Genomic DNA, 14,256 nt, shown 5'->3' on the forward strand with positions numbered 1-14,256 from the left:
TTTCTAAGTAATGTGTATGTCCATTACATGAAATCCAAATAAAAATCCATTTAAATTACAGGTTGTAATGCAACAAAATAGGAAAAACGCCAAATGGGATGAATACATTTGCAAGGCACTGTATGTGCAGATATGGTAGACCTATGTATGGCTGGTGGGATGTGGGAGACCCCTTAGCTTGGACCTTGAGGCAGTGCTGAGAGAAGAACAGAGGAAACACACTAACTGACTGAGTACTGAACAGTTTTAACTCAATTGTTAGTTCTGTATGTGCAAATCCACGGGTCTTCAGTGTGGTGATAACTGACTGAGAAAGAGGAATCTTACACAGACACTCCTCCAGGGTTGGGGTTAATTCCACAAATTCGATTCTAATTCAATTCTCTCTCCCTGTAAATTCCATTTAATTCAATTCAAATTCCAAGTCAGTTTGGAATTCAGAGATAATTCAATTCCTCTCAATTCCAATGTTAGGTCAATTCCAATAATTAAATTCCTAATTCAATATTATCCCCAACAATTCCACAAATTCCCATTCCAATTAAATTCCCTCAGGGTTTCAGGCTGATCATGTCACGGTTCAGGCAGCCTAGATACAGTATACTGGAATTATAGAGGTACAAGTTGAAATGATTTAAAACAAAAAGTCCAAACCGTCTAATTCCAATTCAATTCCAATTCCAAAACTTGAACATTGTTGAAATTCAAATTGTATTCAATGTAAATTCTTCACTTCATGAGCGAATTCAAGAATTGAATTGGAATTTCAAATTAAATTGGGATTGACCCCAACCTTGCACTCATCACACTGTGAGTACACTACTCACTGCATCCATGCTTGTCATGGAACGTGGCGCAAGGCACTCCAGATTCCACAACCCTTCTCATTGGTCGAAACAGAGCAGTCTCACCAGCACCAACGATCAAGATCTTTTTGGCCAATGAAGGACAGCACAAGCGACTAATTCATATTGTTTTCAAATAATTAATCAAGACAAATTGTTAATTATCATCCAGACATAGGTGCCGGACATAGGTGTATAAATTAGCAATACAAATAATACGGCGTTTTAAGATGTGATATTTATTCATAAGCCAGATAAAAAAATCTTGATACTAAAACAGTTTTTACAGATTTATATTATTAAAGTATATTTTTGTAAAACATTTACCCCCAAACTTGCTATACACATCTACATGTCTTTACAACATTGACACACGCAGGAGATAATTCAATTTAACAATATTAAAATAATAATCATAATAAACATAATACGTCAAAATTATGTTAATATTTACCAAGCAACTCTATGGGAGACTGTATACCTTTCACACCTATATTTTCGTTCCCTTATAACCAAAAGTCCTGATTTCATTTGGCCCATGAGCCTTTGCAATATTCTGCCCAATCACTGAACTTCAATGCAACTTCTCTGAGCCATCTTAGTATAGCACCTGGCCTCCAAACAAAATGCTAAGGCTGTCTTTCTCGCTAGACAAGTGAAGACACGTGAGTTCCAAACCTACATTCTAATATCATCATATCCAGTGGCCTCTAACAGGCATGCAGTATCTTGCACGCAAGCACACGCACACATACATACACATGCACACACACACACACACAAACATCCCGGCCACACAAACACACATCCCGGCCTTAGACCGTTAAAAAATGTTGTTGCTTGAAACAAATGGGAGGTCAATCTTTCAGGAAGTTAGGGTCACAGACACTGAGGGACCCTGAGATGGAGCTACAGGGGTGCAGAGTCATAGGTGGCGTTCCTGCCTGACTACATTGCAGACGCCTGCCAGATCTCAACACTTGGGTAGGTGTTTAACATACCAGCTAACCACACCATATGACATAGCAATCTGATGTCCGACTATGCAGTCGATGATGTGGCGCAGAACTATTGGTTGATGCAACGTTTGCAATGTAGTCAGTCGCGCCACCACAGACAGAGAGCAGGAGGGTCCAAACGTCAAGTTATTCAGAGAGGGTTGTGGATGAGAATAATCCAGTGTTCCTTTATTCCTTTTCACTATGCAGCCTCTACAAGACCTAACTGTTATTAAGAAATCCAAATGCAACATCACATGGAAAAACAACGTCACGTTGTCATAGAGAGCTCTTGGCTTGGTGAGCAAACAGCAACATCGACAATAAATAAAGAATGATGATGAGCAAATAAAAACTGTAAGAACTTAAAAATACAGTCAGGATTGCATATCAAAACGACAGAGACTGAGACAAAATGTATTTGGCACAAAATAAAATAAAACATTTAAAAGCAACATTTTGATTAAGTGAGCCTTTTAAACTATATCCATTGCTATGTTAATTTGATTGTCCTTCACCGTTAACATTGAGTGCATGTGTGTTCCTAATTAAGAGACGTCTATTAATTAATCAATAAACCCAACTGACGAATCTCCAACAAATTGTCAATACTCAAACTTTTTGACAGTACCTTGACCTTGGTATGACCTTATCAGCCACCTGTTTCAGGTGACCGAAGACTTTTGGCCACAGGGATTTTGGACCTCACAGAGCTACAGGTACATGTGCAAGAAAACCCATTGTCACAAAGAAAAGCCATATATGCACATAGGGGGATGTCTTGTATTCTCAGAGTGAGAAACAGTTTGATTATCAAGTTCCCAGTGGTCTCTGAATAATATAGCTGCTTGATGTTCTTGAGTAAGTAATACTTCAATAGTACTTCATGAAGATCTTACAGAGTAGAAGCTTTGGTTTTTACGGGTCCAACTGTGTACTTGAAGTATAGTACTTCTAAACACCTGCATATGCAGACCAACTCATTTTTAATTGAATAATTTGGAGCGCATGCCACAATGGCATAGTTAAAGTGATGCCAGGGCAATATTAGAATGTATTTCAATACCAATAAAAATAAATATATGTAAATATATGTATTTCTCACTTGTTAATAGTATTCTTTTGTAACCCGTGAATGCAGTCCACGTGGATCTGCTATGTAGCGAGGAAAAACGGAAAGGTACATAAATAAAGATGGTTATAAACAAAATAACAAAGTAACACATTTAAGGACACATTTATACTTCAACAGGATGGCTCCTCTCTCTGAGAGAGTGAGACCTCTCCTGTCATATCCTTCTCTCATTTCTGTGCTCTCTCTCTCTCTCTCTGTTTCTCTCTCTCCTCCCTCTCTCTGTCTGTCTCTGTCTGTCTCTGCCTGTCTGCCTGTCTGTCTGCCTGTCTGCCTGCCTGTCTCTCTGTCTGTCTGCCTGTCTGGCTCTCTCTCTGTCTGCCTGTCTGCCTGTCTGCCTGTCTGTCTGTCTGTCTGTCTGTCTGTCTGTCTGTCTGTCTGTCTGTCTGTCTGTCTGTCTGTCTGTCTGTCTATCTGCCTGCCTGTCTGGCTCTCTGTCTGTCTGTCTATCTGTCTGCCTGTCTGTCTGTCTGTCTGTCTGTCTGTCTGTCTGTCTGCCTGTCTGTTTCTCTCAGCAGGGCATGTGTAGTGCATCTTCAGCTCATCGTCCCAAAGAAAAACACAAAGTGCCATATTCACCCCTCATAGAAAAATAAATCAATAAAAAAACATGGAAAGATACCTTTCATATATACTTCTATATAAAATAGTTGTTATATACATATAGACAACAACAACAACAAAAAGAACAGATAATTTACCTGTACAATATACACCTGATCCATAAGAGAGACAAGAGGTACTGAAGTGTATGGCTTGATTGGAAAAATCATTCCAAATATTTACATCGTTATCATCGATATCTTCAACATATTTTAACATCCCTGGAATCACGAAGACAAACATATTAGACAGTACATCCCATACCTCAGGCCTGGTCCGGAGGGACCTTATGGTGCCTTGAGCTGTCCAATCCAAACCTACGTTCAGCTCTAATTTGGTGACCTATTATGGGTGAGTGGTGTAAAGATCAGGCGTGAAACTGTCCCTCAAACATGCCATCCTCAGTCTAAACTAAAGAGATGTTAAGTTAGACCGATGGAAAGTCAGTCGGATGTCATTGAACTATTGGGTCCTGGTTGTTCAGGTCCAGGACCCAGATCTTTGTCTTAAGTTACCCAGTGAGGGTGGGAGCAGAACGGGGTTCACTGCTGTGAATGGCTACCCCCTCCCCTTCTTCTAACTAGACCCCAGTCTAGCAGCCATGTATGTTGAGATATCCAGTGTAGACAGGGGACATCCCTGCCTTGGCCCTGACGTCCCCCAGTAGTCAGCACTGACTGAGTAAGGCCAGGGGTCCTTCAGGCAAAGCCACAGGCACCTTGACCTTCACTTCCTCCAGGACTGACCCATCTGGGAACCCTCCTACGGACTGAGTCAGGCATGGGCACCTTCAGACAAAGCCGTGTGGACCTTCCACCTTCATTTCCCATCAGACCCATCAGATGGGTGGTTCAGTAGTATCCTCAGGACAAGATGTCCTCAGCTCAGCAGACGATGGACACCCCCTCAGCAGTGAGCAGTTGACCGCTGGTGGGGTCGTAGGTGCCAGCCAGATAGTACAGGCCCTGGATGGTCATGCTGCTGCTGGGTCTCTGGCCGCGGGTCATTCGCTCATACTCCTCGCGGCCCACCACCTGGCACTTGTGGGAGATTGTCTGGACATCATTCTCGTCCTCGTGGCACGACTGATACAGAGCGTGCTAGGAGACAGAGAGAGAGAGAGAGAGAGAGAGAGAGAGGGAGAACAGCAAGTATTTTTAATCGACTTCAACTCTGAAACCATAATATGCTGAGATACCAAAAGTATATGAAAGTTTGCTACCACCTGTAATGTGACACTATGGTCGCATTTCAAACAGATAAACAACCTGTGCACTACGATTAGTATAATAACATATTTTTTATCGCTTGAGCAACATCAAGGCACATTCCCAACTAAAATTCCCAAAATTCACAGGTTCCCAAAATTTCAAAAATTCACAGGTTTTCCAGAAATCCCGGTTGAAGGATGCCCAGTTCCTAAAACCAGGATTTTGCAACCCAAATGGCAATAGAGTGGTCTAAACCTGAATGTGGATGTACCTTGCTGTCGTGGTGCCTCTTGCCCAGCTTGGTCTCCTCTGGGTGGTAGAACCACTTGACCTTCACCACCATGCTGGAGCTCCACGATTCCCAGAAGTTCTCGATGCGGCCCACGTAGGGCAGGTGGGGCCGGCCGGCAGAGAGGAACACGGCACAGTCGCCCACTCGCACTGTGTCCCTTCCCCGTACGATGGCCTTGTAGAACAGCTTCCTGGACTTCCCCTTCAGCCCCCGCCTCTGTGGAGATGCAGGTACACTCAGTACACACAGTCATGTCTAGGAACTAGGGCCCGGGATTCAATCCAACTCAGATAAACGTCCTGTTCAATACGATCAACTTTTAAAAGCAATTTCCCTGATGTTTTGCAGAGATCACGTTTTCTGTAAACGATGTGGCTGTCAGCTCAAGTAGTCAGCTCAAGGAGAAATCACCTTTATAAATCAATCTCAGTGCACAGGTTGATTATTTGTGTTGGATTTAATACCAGTCTAGGTGTGCTTAAAGTCGCCTTAAGTAGTTTGTATCTCTGGTCAATTGTGCAGCTCTAACGCTCATGTACCTCTGCTATGGAGGATTGGGGGAGGGCCAGGGTTAGGGTTAGGGTCTCATGTACCTCTGCTATGGAGGATTGGGGGAGGATTAGGGTTAGGGTTAGGGTTTCGGTTTCATGTACCTATGATATGGAGGAATTGGGGAAGGATTGGGGCAGGAATAGATTGGCATACATTTAATGACCACAGAATTGTTTTTGGTGTGAACACCGTATCTTAAAAAATTATCAACTCGTCTCACCTGAGTGGGGTTCCCCGACCACCTCCACATCTGTCTCCCCGGTAGGAATGTGTTCATCTTGGGTCTTGGGCCTGCATCATCGGGGATAATCTTCTGCCTCTTCACTAGGTCTCTGGGGGGTTTGGAGGGGGACGAGCTGCCGCACTCCTTCCTCTTGAGAAGCTTGTTGTTGGCACTGTGGTCATTGGCGGCCCCTCCTCCTCCTCCCTTGGTGTTGGATACGGCCACGGCCTTGGCCACGAAGGACTGTTGGCCCTGGTGGGGTCCGGCTGCAGCTGGGGGCTCGGAGGGCTGCAACAGGCCGTGGTGGGAGGACAGGCAGCTCTGTAGCAGCAGCGTGGAGGTCTCCTCATCCTCCGAGCTGTAGGACGAGTCATTATCTGAGGAGCACAGGCTGGAACTGGACATGGAGCCCGAGCTGGATGAACTTGAGGAACCAGAGGAAGAGGACGAGACGGAGAGGCGCGAGAGGAAGCTTCCCGCTGTCCTCAGGCCTCCAGAGGCTGCTGTGGCCAGCGCAGCCGCCCTTCTCCTCCTCCTTTCCTCCTGTTCCTCCTCCTCTTCGTCGTCCAGGTCTGAGTAGGAGCTGTGGCAGTCCCGGTGGCAGCTGAGACCCAGCTCACCGACACCGTACTCCCCCATAGCCAGGGAGGGAGAAGCCTTCCTCTGTGAAGGAGGGGCACCCTTTAGGAGGAGCTCAGCCCTCGAGGCAGAACCTCCCTTCCTGTTGTCCTTGACCAGCAGGACTGGGTGGGAGTAGGCCTCAGGCCTGGGGAGGTCGCCTACGCCTTTGGCCCCGAACCCAGAGCCGCCGCCCAGCAGCAGCAGGGCCTTGCTGTTCTTCGTCTTAGGTGAAGTCACCCCCTCGTGATCCAGTTTGACCAGGTACTCCTGACCGCTCTTCCTGCTGCTCCGCGGCACCTCGCCGGGCCTCCGTCTCTGGACATAATGCCCGGTCCTGGAACCCAGGGACATGCCGGTGGGCTGGGTGCTACAGAAGGAGGAGTAGCCGTTAGCGATGCTGCTGAAGGAGTCAACCTCGAAGGAGCTGCTGCTGAACAGGCCCTTGGCCGGGGCAGATACAGGGACCGGGGGCAGGGGGAACAGGTGGGCCTCCCTCGTCCCCCTCAGGGCCTTCCTGGGAGTCCCGTTGAGCTGGAACAGATTTTCAGAGGCCCTCTTCCTGGGGACGGCCACAGCCGGCCAGCTGAGCAGAGGGGCTGCGTTCTTATTGGTGCTGTCTGACAGGTTCTTCTTCTTCCCTGAACCTTTGGGTCTCCCTGGAATTCAAACCAATTGAATGTCTGGTAAGTCACCAATCAGTACACACTACATCTACCTTTACTAGATCAAGAGGTTTCAAGAAATGAATGACACACACTTTTTTTGCGTCCCATCAGGCTAAATCTTCTATAATTTGTTTTTAATATAGAGTGGATATAAAGCATCTATGTAGATGATCTTGTCTGACCTGGTCGTCTCCTGACAGGCTCTGTGTTGGCCTGTCTCTCAGAGGGTCTCTCACTCATGGGGGCTTTCTCCAGACTGAAGCTCCTCCGAGCCACCCGGCTGCTAGACATCAGGTGGGCAGGGGACGACGCCGCACCTACAGAGGGACAGGAAGTGGAGGTGGGGGTTAATACATCTCTAACATACACTTGCATAATGATTGTCATAAGTAATACGTATAAGTAAATAGTCTTGCACAAGCCTTGGCTAGTGCGAGCCGGAACGGCTGATAGGAGCAGGAGCCTACCTCCTGTTTCTGTAGTGTGAGGAACTAGTACACCTCCTGGACAGGACGTTAGTCTATCACAGGGCATTACCCCCAATCTATCTCCTTAATGCATTGGGTCCCATTTTTTCGGTCTTTGGTATGACTCGGCTAGGGATCGAACTCCCAACCTTCCAATTTCAGGCCACTGAGTTGGTCAATAAAGTAAAAGTAATGTTTAAAATGGAGCAAGATATTGTCCATGATTCCCAATGTGTCCATAATTCATAACGTGATTGGAAGGTCTTATAAGGTTTCATAATAATTGTAATTAGAAGGTCTAGTATATTCAGTAACCCTGTAAGCATACAAGGTGGACGACAGAGCGATACAAAAGAGACACTCACAGTGGATCTGGTATCCCGGGGGGAGGAGGCGAATGTTTGGGAGGGAGATCCTCCCCCTGTCTCCATCATCGAACTCCACCATCACACCTCCCTGCTTCCCCTCCTCCCCTGAACCACCTGCAAGAGCAGAAAGTATAGACACATTTAAACCACAGGCATTGTTAGTGTCACGCCTACTCCCGCTCTCCCGCTCCAGCGCTCGACGTCGGCGGTCTACTAACCACCGGCCCTGGCAACCCACATTACGCACACCTGGCAACCATCATTACGCACACCTGCTCCCCATCGTTATGCATACCTGGACTTCCCCATTACCGTGATTACTTCCCCTTTATTTAGCCCTCAGTAGCCTCAGTCTTCAGGCAGTATTGGTTTTGTTTTCATGTCAAGTACGCTACTCCTGTTTTGTATATCTTCATGTTCGTTGTTATTAAACTCACCAACTGCACTTGCTTCCTGACTTCCTGCGTCTTCGTTACAGTTAGCTAAAGTTAATAAATTGCTAAAATGAATAAAATGCTAAAAATGAATAAAATGCAAAAATGACTAAAATGCAACAAGGACATCAACCACCCGAGCCACAGCATGTTCACCCCGCTATCATCCAGAAGGCAAGGTCAGTACAGGTGCATCAAAGCTGGGACCGAGAGACTGAAAAACAGCTTCTATCTGAAGGCCATCTGACTGTAAAATAACCATCACTAGCCGGCTTCCACCCGGTTATGCAACCCTCCACCTTAAAGGCTGCTGCCCTATATACATAGACATGGAATCACTGGCCACTTTAATAATGGAACACTAGTCACTTTAATAATGTTTACATACTGCTTTACTCATCTCATATGTATATACTGTATTCTATTCTACTGTATTTTAGTCAAAATTGCTCAATGTAATATTTATATATTCCTTAATTCCATTATTTTACTTTTATATTTGTGTGTATTGTTGTGTATTGTTAGATACTACTGCACTGTTGGAGCTAGGAACACAAGCATTTCGCTACGCCCGCAAAAACATTGGCTAAATATGTGTATGTGACCAATAAAATTGTATTTTATTTGACTAAAATGCTGAAATGAATAAAATGCTAAAATTAATAAAAATGCAAATATGAGTAAAATGCTAAAATGAAAAAAATGCTAACAAACGTCTAAATTGCTAATGCAATTTTTTAATGAAATGCTCATAGGAATGAAATGATAATGCAAAAAAAATGAATACAATGCTAAATGAATAAAATAAATAATAACACAAATGGATGAACGTGGACACTGAGAAAGTGAGGCCAGTTTGTAGTTGTTATCTCTCACCTCTGCGTATGTTGCCTGGGTATAGGCAACGAGAGCGTTCGCTCCAGTAGGCACACACCCTCGTCCCCTCAGCGAGCACCGACTCTGTCTCTGGAAGCACATCCAGGACCTGAAAGTCAAACAGACACTGAGTCAAGCAAGATTCATTACAGACAGACAGCAAAGACACACACACACAAGCACACGCACACGCACGCACGCACACACACACACACACACACACACACACACACACACACACACACACACACACACACACACACACACACACACACACACACACACACACACACACACACAAACACACACAAACACACACACACACACGGCTGGTCACTGTGCCACACCGCCAAGCAGCATTATCTCATGCCAATGAGCCAGTCACAGCTGAAAGGAGCGGAAGCTGTGATGCAGTAAATCCTGACTTGCTGAAGTAATACTAAGGAGGAGATGAATGGGGGGACTGTGATTGCAGGTTGCCAGATTCTCCTCCCTGACAATACAGCCAGGGCCCAGCATCCGCCACTCAGTGGAGCCCCTTTCAGGATGTTTTAATTTACAGTTGCCATGGAGAGGGGTCATTGACTGATGATATGTGGGTTATAGGCAGGCGTTTAGTGTGTGTTTTTTGGTAGTGTGTTTGTGTGACTGTGTGTTTGTGTGTTCACGGTTGTGTGTGTTTCTGAGCACACACGCACGTGCATGCATATGTGTGTGTGAGTGGGGCCTCAGGCTCTGCTCAGGGGAATATGGGGTCTTGGTGTAAGAGTTATACATGAATGGCTGTTGGAACAATTGAAAGACAAGAAAGTGGAAATATGGTGTAATTATGAACAGCTGCTATCTGACGGCCGTTTACACAGCGGACACGCACACACACGTTACACGGCGGAAGGCACACACACATGTTACAAAGTGGACGGCACAGCTGCCAAGATTAGAGCACTGATGGACTGACTATGCAACTGGGCTGAGGGGAACCCCCCCCCCCCTCTTTAACACCAGTTGAGAAATGTTTATGTGTCAGGGAGAGAAGGTTTGTTAGCATTTTGACTAAAGGATACTTGTGTGCTTGAGAGAGAGGGAGAGAGAGAGAGAGAGAGAGAGAGAGAGAGAGAGAGAGAGAGAGAGAGAAGAGAGAGAGAGAGAGAGAGAGAGAGAGGATCCTCCTAGTTACTAAAGTATGGCAAGGAGAAGTGATGCAAAAAAACATTGAGGAACAACCAGGTTGTCCTCTACACACTCCTCTCTTTCTCCTCTCCTCTTCTGGGTAGAGGAAAGTGTGTGTGTGTGTGTGTGTGTGTGTGTGTGGGGGGGGGGTCTAAGGTCTCTGTTATGAGATGACCCAGCTGCCACTGAGCCGTAGCACCAGGATGTCATCAGAATGTGGGGCAAAAGTCACCGGTTCGGTTTACAATAAACACCAGCAGAGCTTTCCTTCCAGGAGAAAAAAAACACACACACACACACACACACACACACAGGAAAGAGGAAGCTAGCTTGAACAGGTTACACAGCGAAACGCAAATGAACGCCCGCCAAGAATGCCCTGCGGTTTACAGTGTATAATTAGGCTCCATTTCACTGATGGCTTAGATAAACTGTAATGTTAGCTTAGCATGGAGCACCACCAAAAACTACAGAGGGCAAACACACACACTCTGGTACTCAAACCCAGGTGCTAATAAGAAAATCTAACTGAGGGTTGAGATTCTGGTATATATTTCCTCTGGCTAAGGCTACTATCCTATCCTGCTCATCATTAGCAGGGTCGTGTTCATTCGGGATTTGCTTTTAAGTGCTTCGAAATTTGGACGAGAGTGTTTCCTTCTTGGACACGTCCAGGTAATCCCTCCCTGTTTCAGTGTGGTTTCTTCCGTTTGGTGCCTAATGAATATGACCCTGAACTGTCCTTTATATGTTCTGCTAGATCTACAGGTAACTGACAAAATAAAGGAAACACCAACATAAACTTTCTTAATAGGGCGATGGGCCACCACGAGCTGCCAGAACAGCGTCAATGCACCTTAGCATAGATTCTACAAGTGTTTGGAACTCTATTGGAGGGATCCGACACCATTCTTCCACAAGAAAATCCATAATTGGGTGGGAAACACTGTCTCAGGCGCCGCTCCAGAATCACCCATAAATGTTCAGTTGGGTTGAGATCTGGTGACTGAGAAACACACACACACACACACACACACACAGACACACACACACAGACACACACACACTTTAAACCCCCTGTGCTCCTTTGAGACCCCTATTTCAAAGTCACTGAGATCTCTTCTTCTAGCCATGGTAGGCAAAATAATGGGCAACTGGTCATTTTTATACATGACCCTAAGCATGATGGGATGTTAATTACTTCATTAACTCAGGAACCACCACTGTTTCCTTTATTTTGACAGTTACAGTTTGTCTACAGTATGAGCCTGTGTCTCCATCAGTATGGGCAGCCTGTGCTACCAGGAGGGAAGTCTGCATCGTTTCCCATTAAGACACAAAACATGTATGGAGCAGGTGCTAGAGGGATTATCCCTACACAGTGACTTTAACGTACACACACACAGGCACAGAAACTCAAAGAGGGTAGAGGACAGTAGAGGACAGTAGTGTAGTGTAGTGTAGTGTAGTGTAGTGTAGTGTAGTGTAGTGTAGTGTAGTGTAGTGTAGTGTAGTGTAGTGTAGTGTAGTGTAGTGTAGTGGAGTGGAGTGGAGTGGAGTGGAGTGGAGTGGAGTGGAGTGGAGTGGAGTGGAGTGGAGTGGAGTGGAGTGGAGTGGAGTGGAGTGGAGTGGAGTGGAGTGGAGTGGAGTGGAGTGGAGTGGAGTGGAGTGGAGTGGAGTGGAGTGGAGTGGAGTGGAGTGGAGTGGAGTGGAGTGGAGTGGAGTGGAGTGGAGTGGAGTGGAGTGGAGTGGAGTGGAGTGGAGTGGAGTGGAGTGGAGTGGAGTGGAGTGGAGTGGAGTGGAGTGGAGTGGAGTGGAGTGGAGTGGAGTGGAGTGGAGTGGAGTGGAGTGGAGTGGAGTGGAGTGGAGTGGAGTGGAGTGGAGTGGAGTGGAGTGGAGTGGAGTGGAGTGGAGTGGAGTGGAGTGGAGTGGAGTGGAGTGGAGTGGAGTGGAGTGGAGTGGAGTGGAGTGGAGTGGAGTGGAGTGGAGTGGAGTGGAGTGGAGTGGAGTGGAGTGGAGTGGAGTGGAGTGGAGTGGAGTGGAGTGGAGTGGAGTGGAGTGGAGAGGAGAGGAGAGGAGAGGAGAGGAGAGGAGAGGAGAGGAGAGGAGAGGAGAGGAGAGGAGAGGAGAGGAGAGGAGAGGGAATGGGAGGGGGTTGAGGAGGATCCAGAGAGGGTTAGTCCAGCGGGGCCACAGCCCAGAGGTCTAGGGGTGGGGGGAGCTATTGTTTTCTAAAGAGGGGGTAGGAACTGAACTCACCGCTTCCTGCAGCAGTTGCTCCAGGGAGTAGATTCTGGGGCGGTTTCCTCTCTCCCCGTCAATAACAATGCTGTAGCTGGAGCGAGAAAGAGGAGAGAGAGCGAGAGAGAGAGAGAGAGAGAGAGAGAGAGAGAGAGAGAGAGAGAGAGAGAGAGAGAGAGAGAGAGAGAGAGAGAGAGAGACAGAGAGACAGAGAGACAGAGGAAGCTATTTTCAGATGTGTGGGTATTATGCCTGCCTGGCTTCACGTGTCACTCTCCCACTCCCCCGTTCCACTTTTTATTGCCTGCTGGCGGAGCAGCATTATCGACACTCTTCTGCTCAGAGTGAGCTGGGTGTGAGAAGACATGGAGTTATGTAACAGGGGGGGGGGGGGGGGAAAGGGGGTTAGAGAGAGAGTGAGGAGGAGAAGAGAGAGGGAGAAAGAATGAGAGAGTAAGGAAGAGAGAGAGCGCTCTGCAGGGGGTGTGTGGATTCCTTCTGGAGTGAGAGGCTAAGATGCCAACACTGTACAGAAGACCAACCATCGCTCCCAGCCACTGAGGAGTAGTGCTTGATACTGTATATACTGTATATATATGTGTGTGTGTGTGTGTGTGTGTGTGTGTGTGCGTGTGTATGCACTCACTACTGTAAGTTGCTCTGGATAAGAGCGTCTGCTAAATGACTCAAATGTACATGTAAATGTATGCTCACATGTCTGGCAGCTCCAGTGTGTGGACCCGGGCTGCGTAGAGAAGTTCGTCCTCCTTGGAGATGAGCACCCTGAGTCCATCTGTCAGCAGCTGTTTGGTCAGGACACAGCTGGGGGCTGCTGGGTGAGGTGTACACACAGATACACACACAGTCATTTTATGAAAGACAGCACACATCAACAGTGTGTATGGAAGTGCATCTATGTTCCATCCTATCGTGTGTGTTTGTGTGTGTGTTTGTGTGTGTATGCGTGTGTGTGGGTGTGTGGTTAACTATCCTTGTGGATACCACAAGTCCTCACAAGGATAGTAAAACAAGGAAAATTCAGTTTTGCCTGTCCCCACGAGGAATAATGCTATTTTAGGCTTAGGGGTTAGGTTAGGGTCAATTTAGGGTTATGGTTAGAATTAAGGTTAGGGTTTGGGTTTACGGTTAGGTTTCATGTTAGGAGTTAGGGTTAGGTATAGTTTTAGGGTTAGGGTTAGAGGTTTTGGGTTAAGGTTAGGTCTAGGGTTAAGGTTGTGGTTAGGTTAAGGGTTAAGGTTAGGTTTAGGGTTAGATTTAGGGGTTAGGGATTTTGGATGGGAATCAATTCTTTGGTCCCCACAAGGATAGCAATACACAACTGTGTGTGTGACAGTGTTCCCTCCTCACCTAGTGGACTCCTGGGGTTGTGAGGGTATGACGGGTTACTGTCCTCATCCCCCTCGGAGAAGCTGCTATCATCCTCGTCCATCTGAAAGCCCTCGTCCGCCGCCATGCTCTCTAGTAGCCGGCTCACCGCACGGCCCTTGGGCTGGAGAGAGAGAGAGAGAGAGAGAGAGAAATGAGGTGGAAACTGAGC

General features: G+C 46.7%; 1 protein-coding gene across 1 annotated transcript in view; it reads right to left on the minus strand.

Annotated features, from left to right (window-relative positions):
- Positions 1-1,063: 1,063 nt before the first annotated feature.
- The window catches only part of bahcc1a (BAH domain and coiled-coil containing 1a), a gene marked incomplete at its 5' end in the record, with an annotated part of 54,497 nt that continues 41,304 nt past the window's right edge, over positions 1,064-14,256 (minus strand). The window contains 9 exons of the mRNA XM_084144782.1: positions 1,064-4,678; positions 5,061-5,297; positions 5,854-7,133; positions 7,325-7,459; positions 7,975-8,091; positions 9,288-9,396; positions 12,717-12,792; positions 13,413-13,530; positions 14,067-14,208. Of these exons, the coding sequence (XP_084000908.1) occupies positions 4,463-4,678; positions 5,061-5,297; positions 5,854-7,133; positions 7,325-7,459; positions 7,975-8,091; positions 9,288-9,396; positions 12,717-12,792; positions 13,413-13,530; positions 14,067-14,208 (2,430 nt within the window). The 3' untranslated portion in view covers positions 1,064-4,462. The remainder of the gene's footprint in view (positions 4,679-5,060; positions 5,298-5,853; positions 7,134-7,324; positions 7,460-7,974; positions 8,092-9,287; positions 9,397-12,716; positions 12,793-13,412; positions 13,531-14,066; positions 14,209-14,256) is intronic.

Source organism: Coregonus lavaretus, assembly GCF_964263955.1.
Source record: "Coregonus lavaretus genome assembly, chromosome: 28".
Lineage (NCBI taxonomy): Eukaryota > Metazoa > Chordata > Actinopteri > Salmoniformes > Salmonidae > Coregonus > Coregonus lavaretus.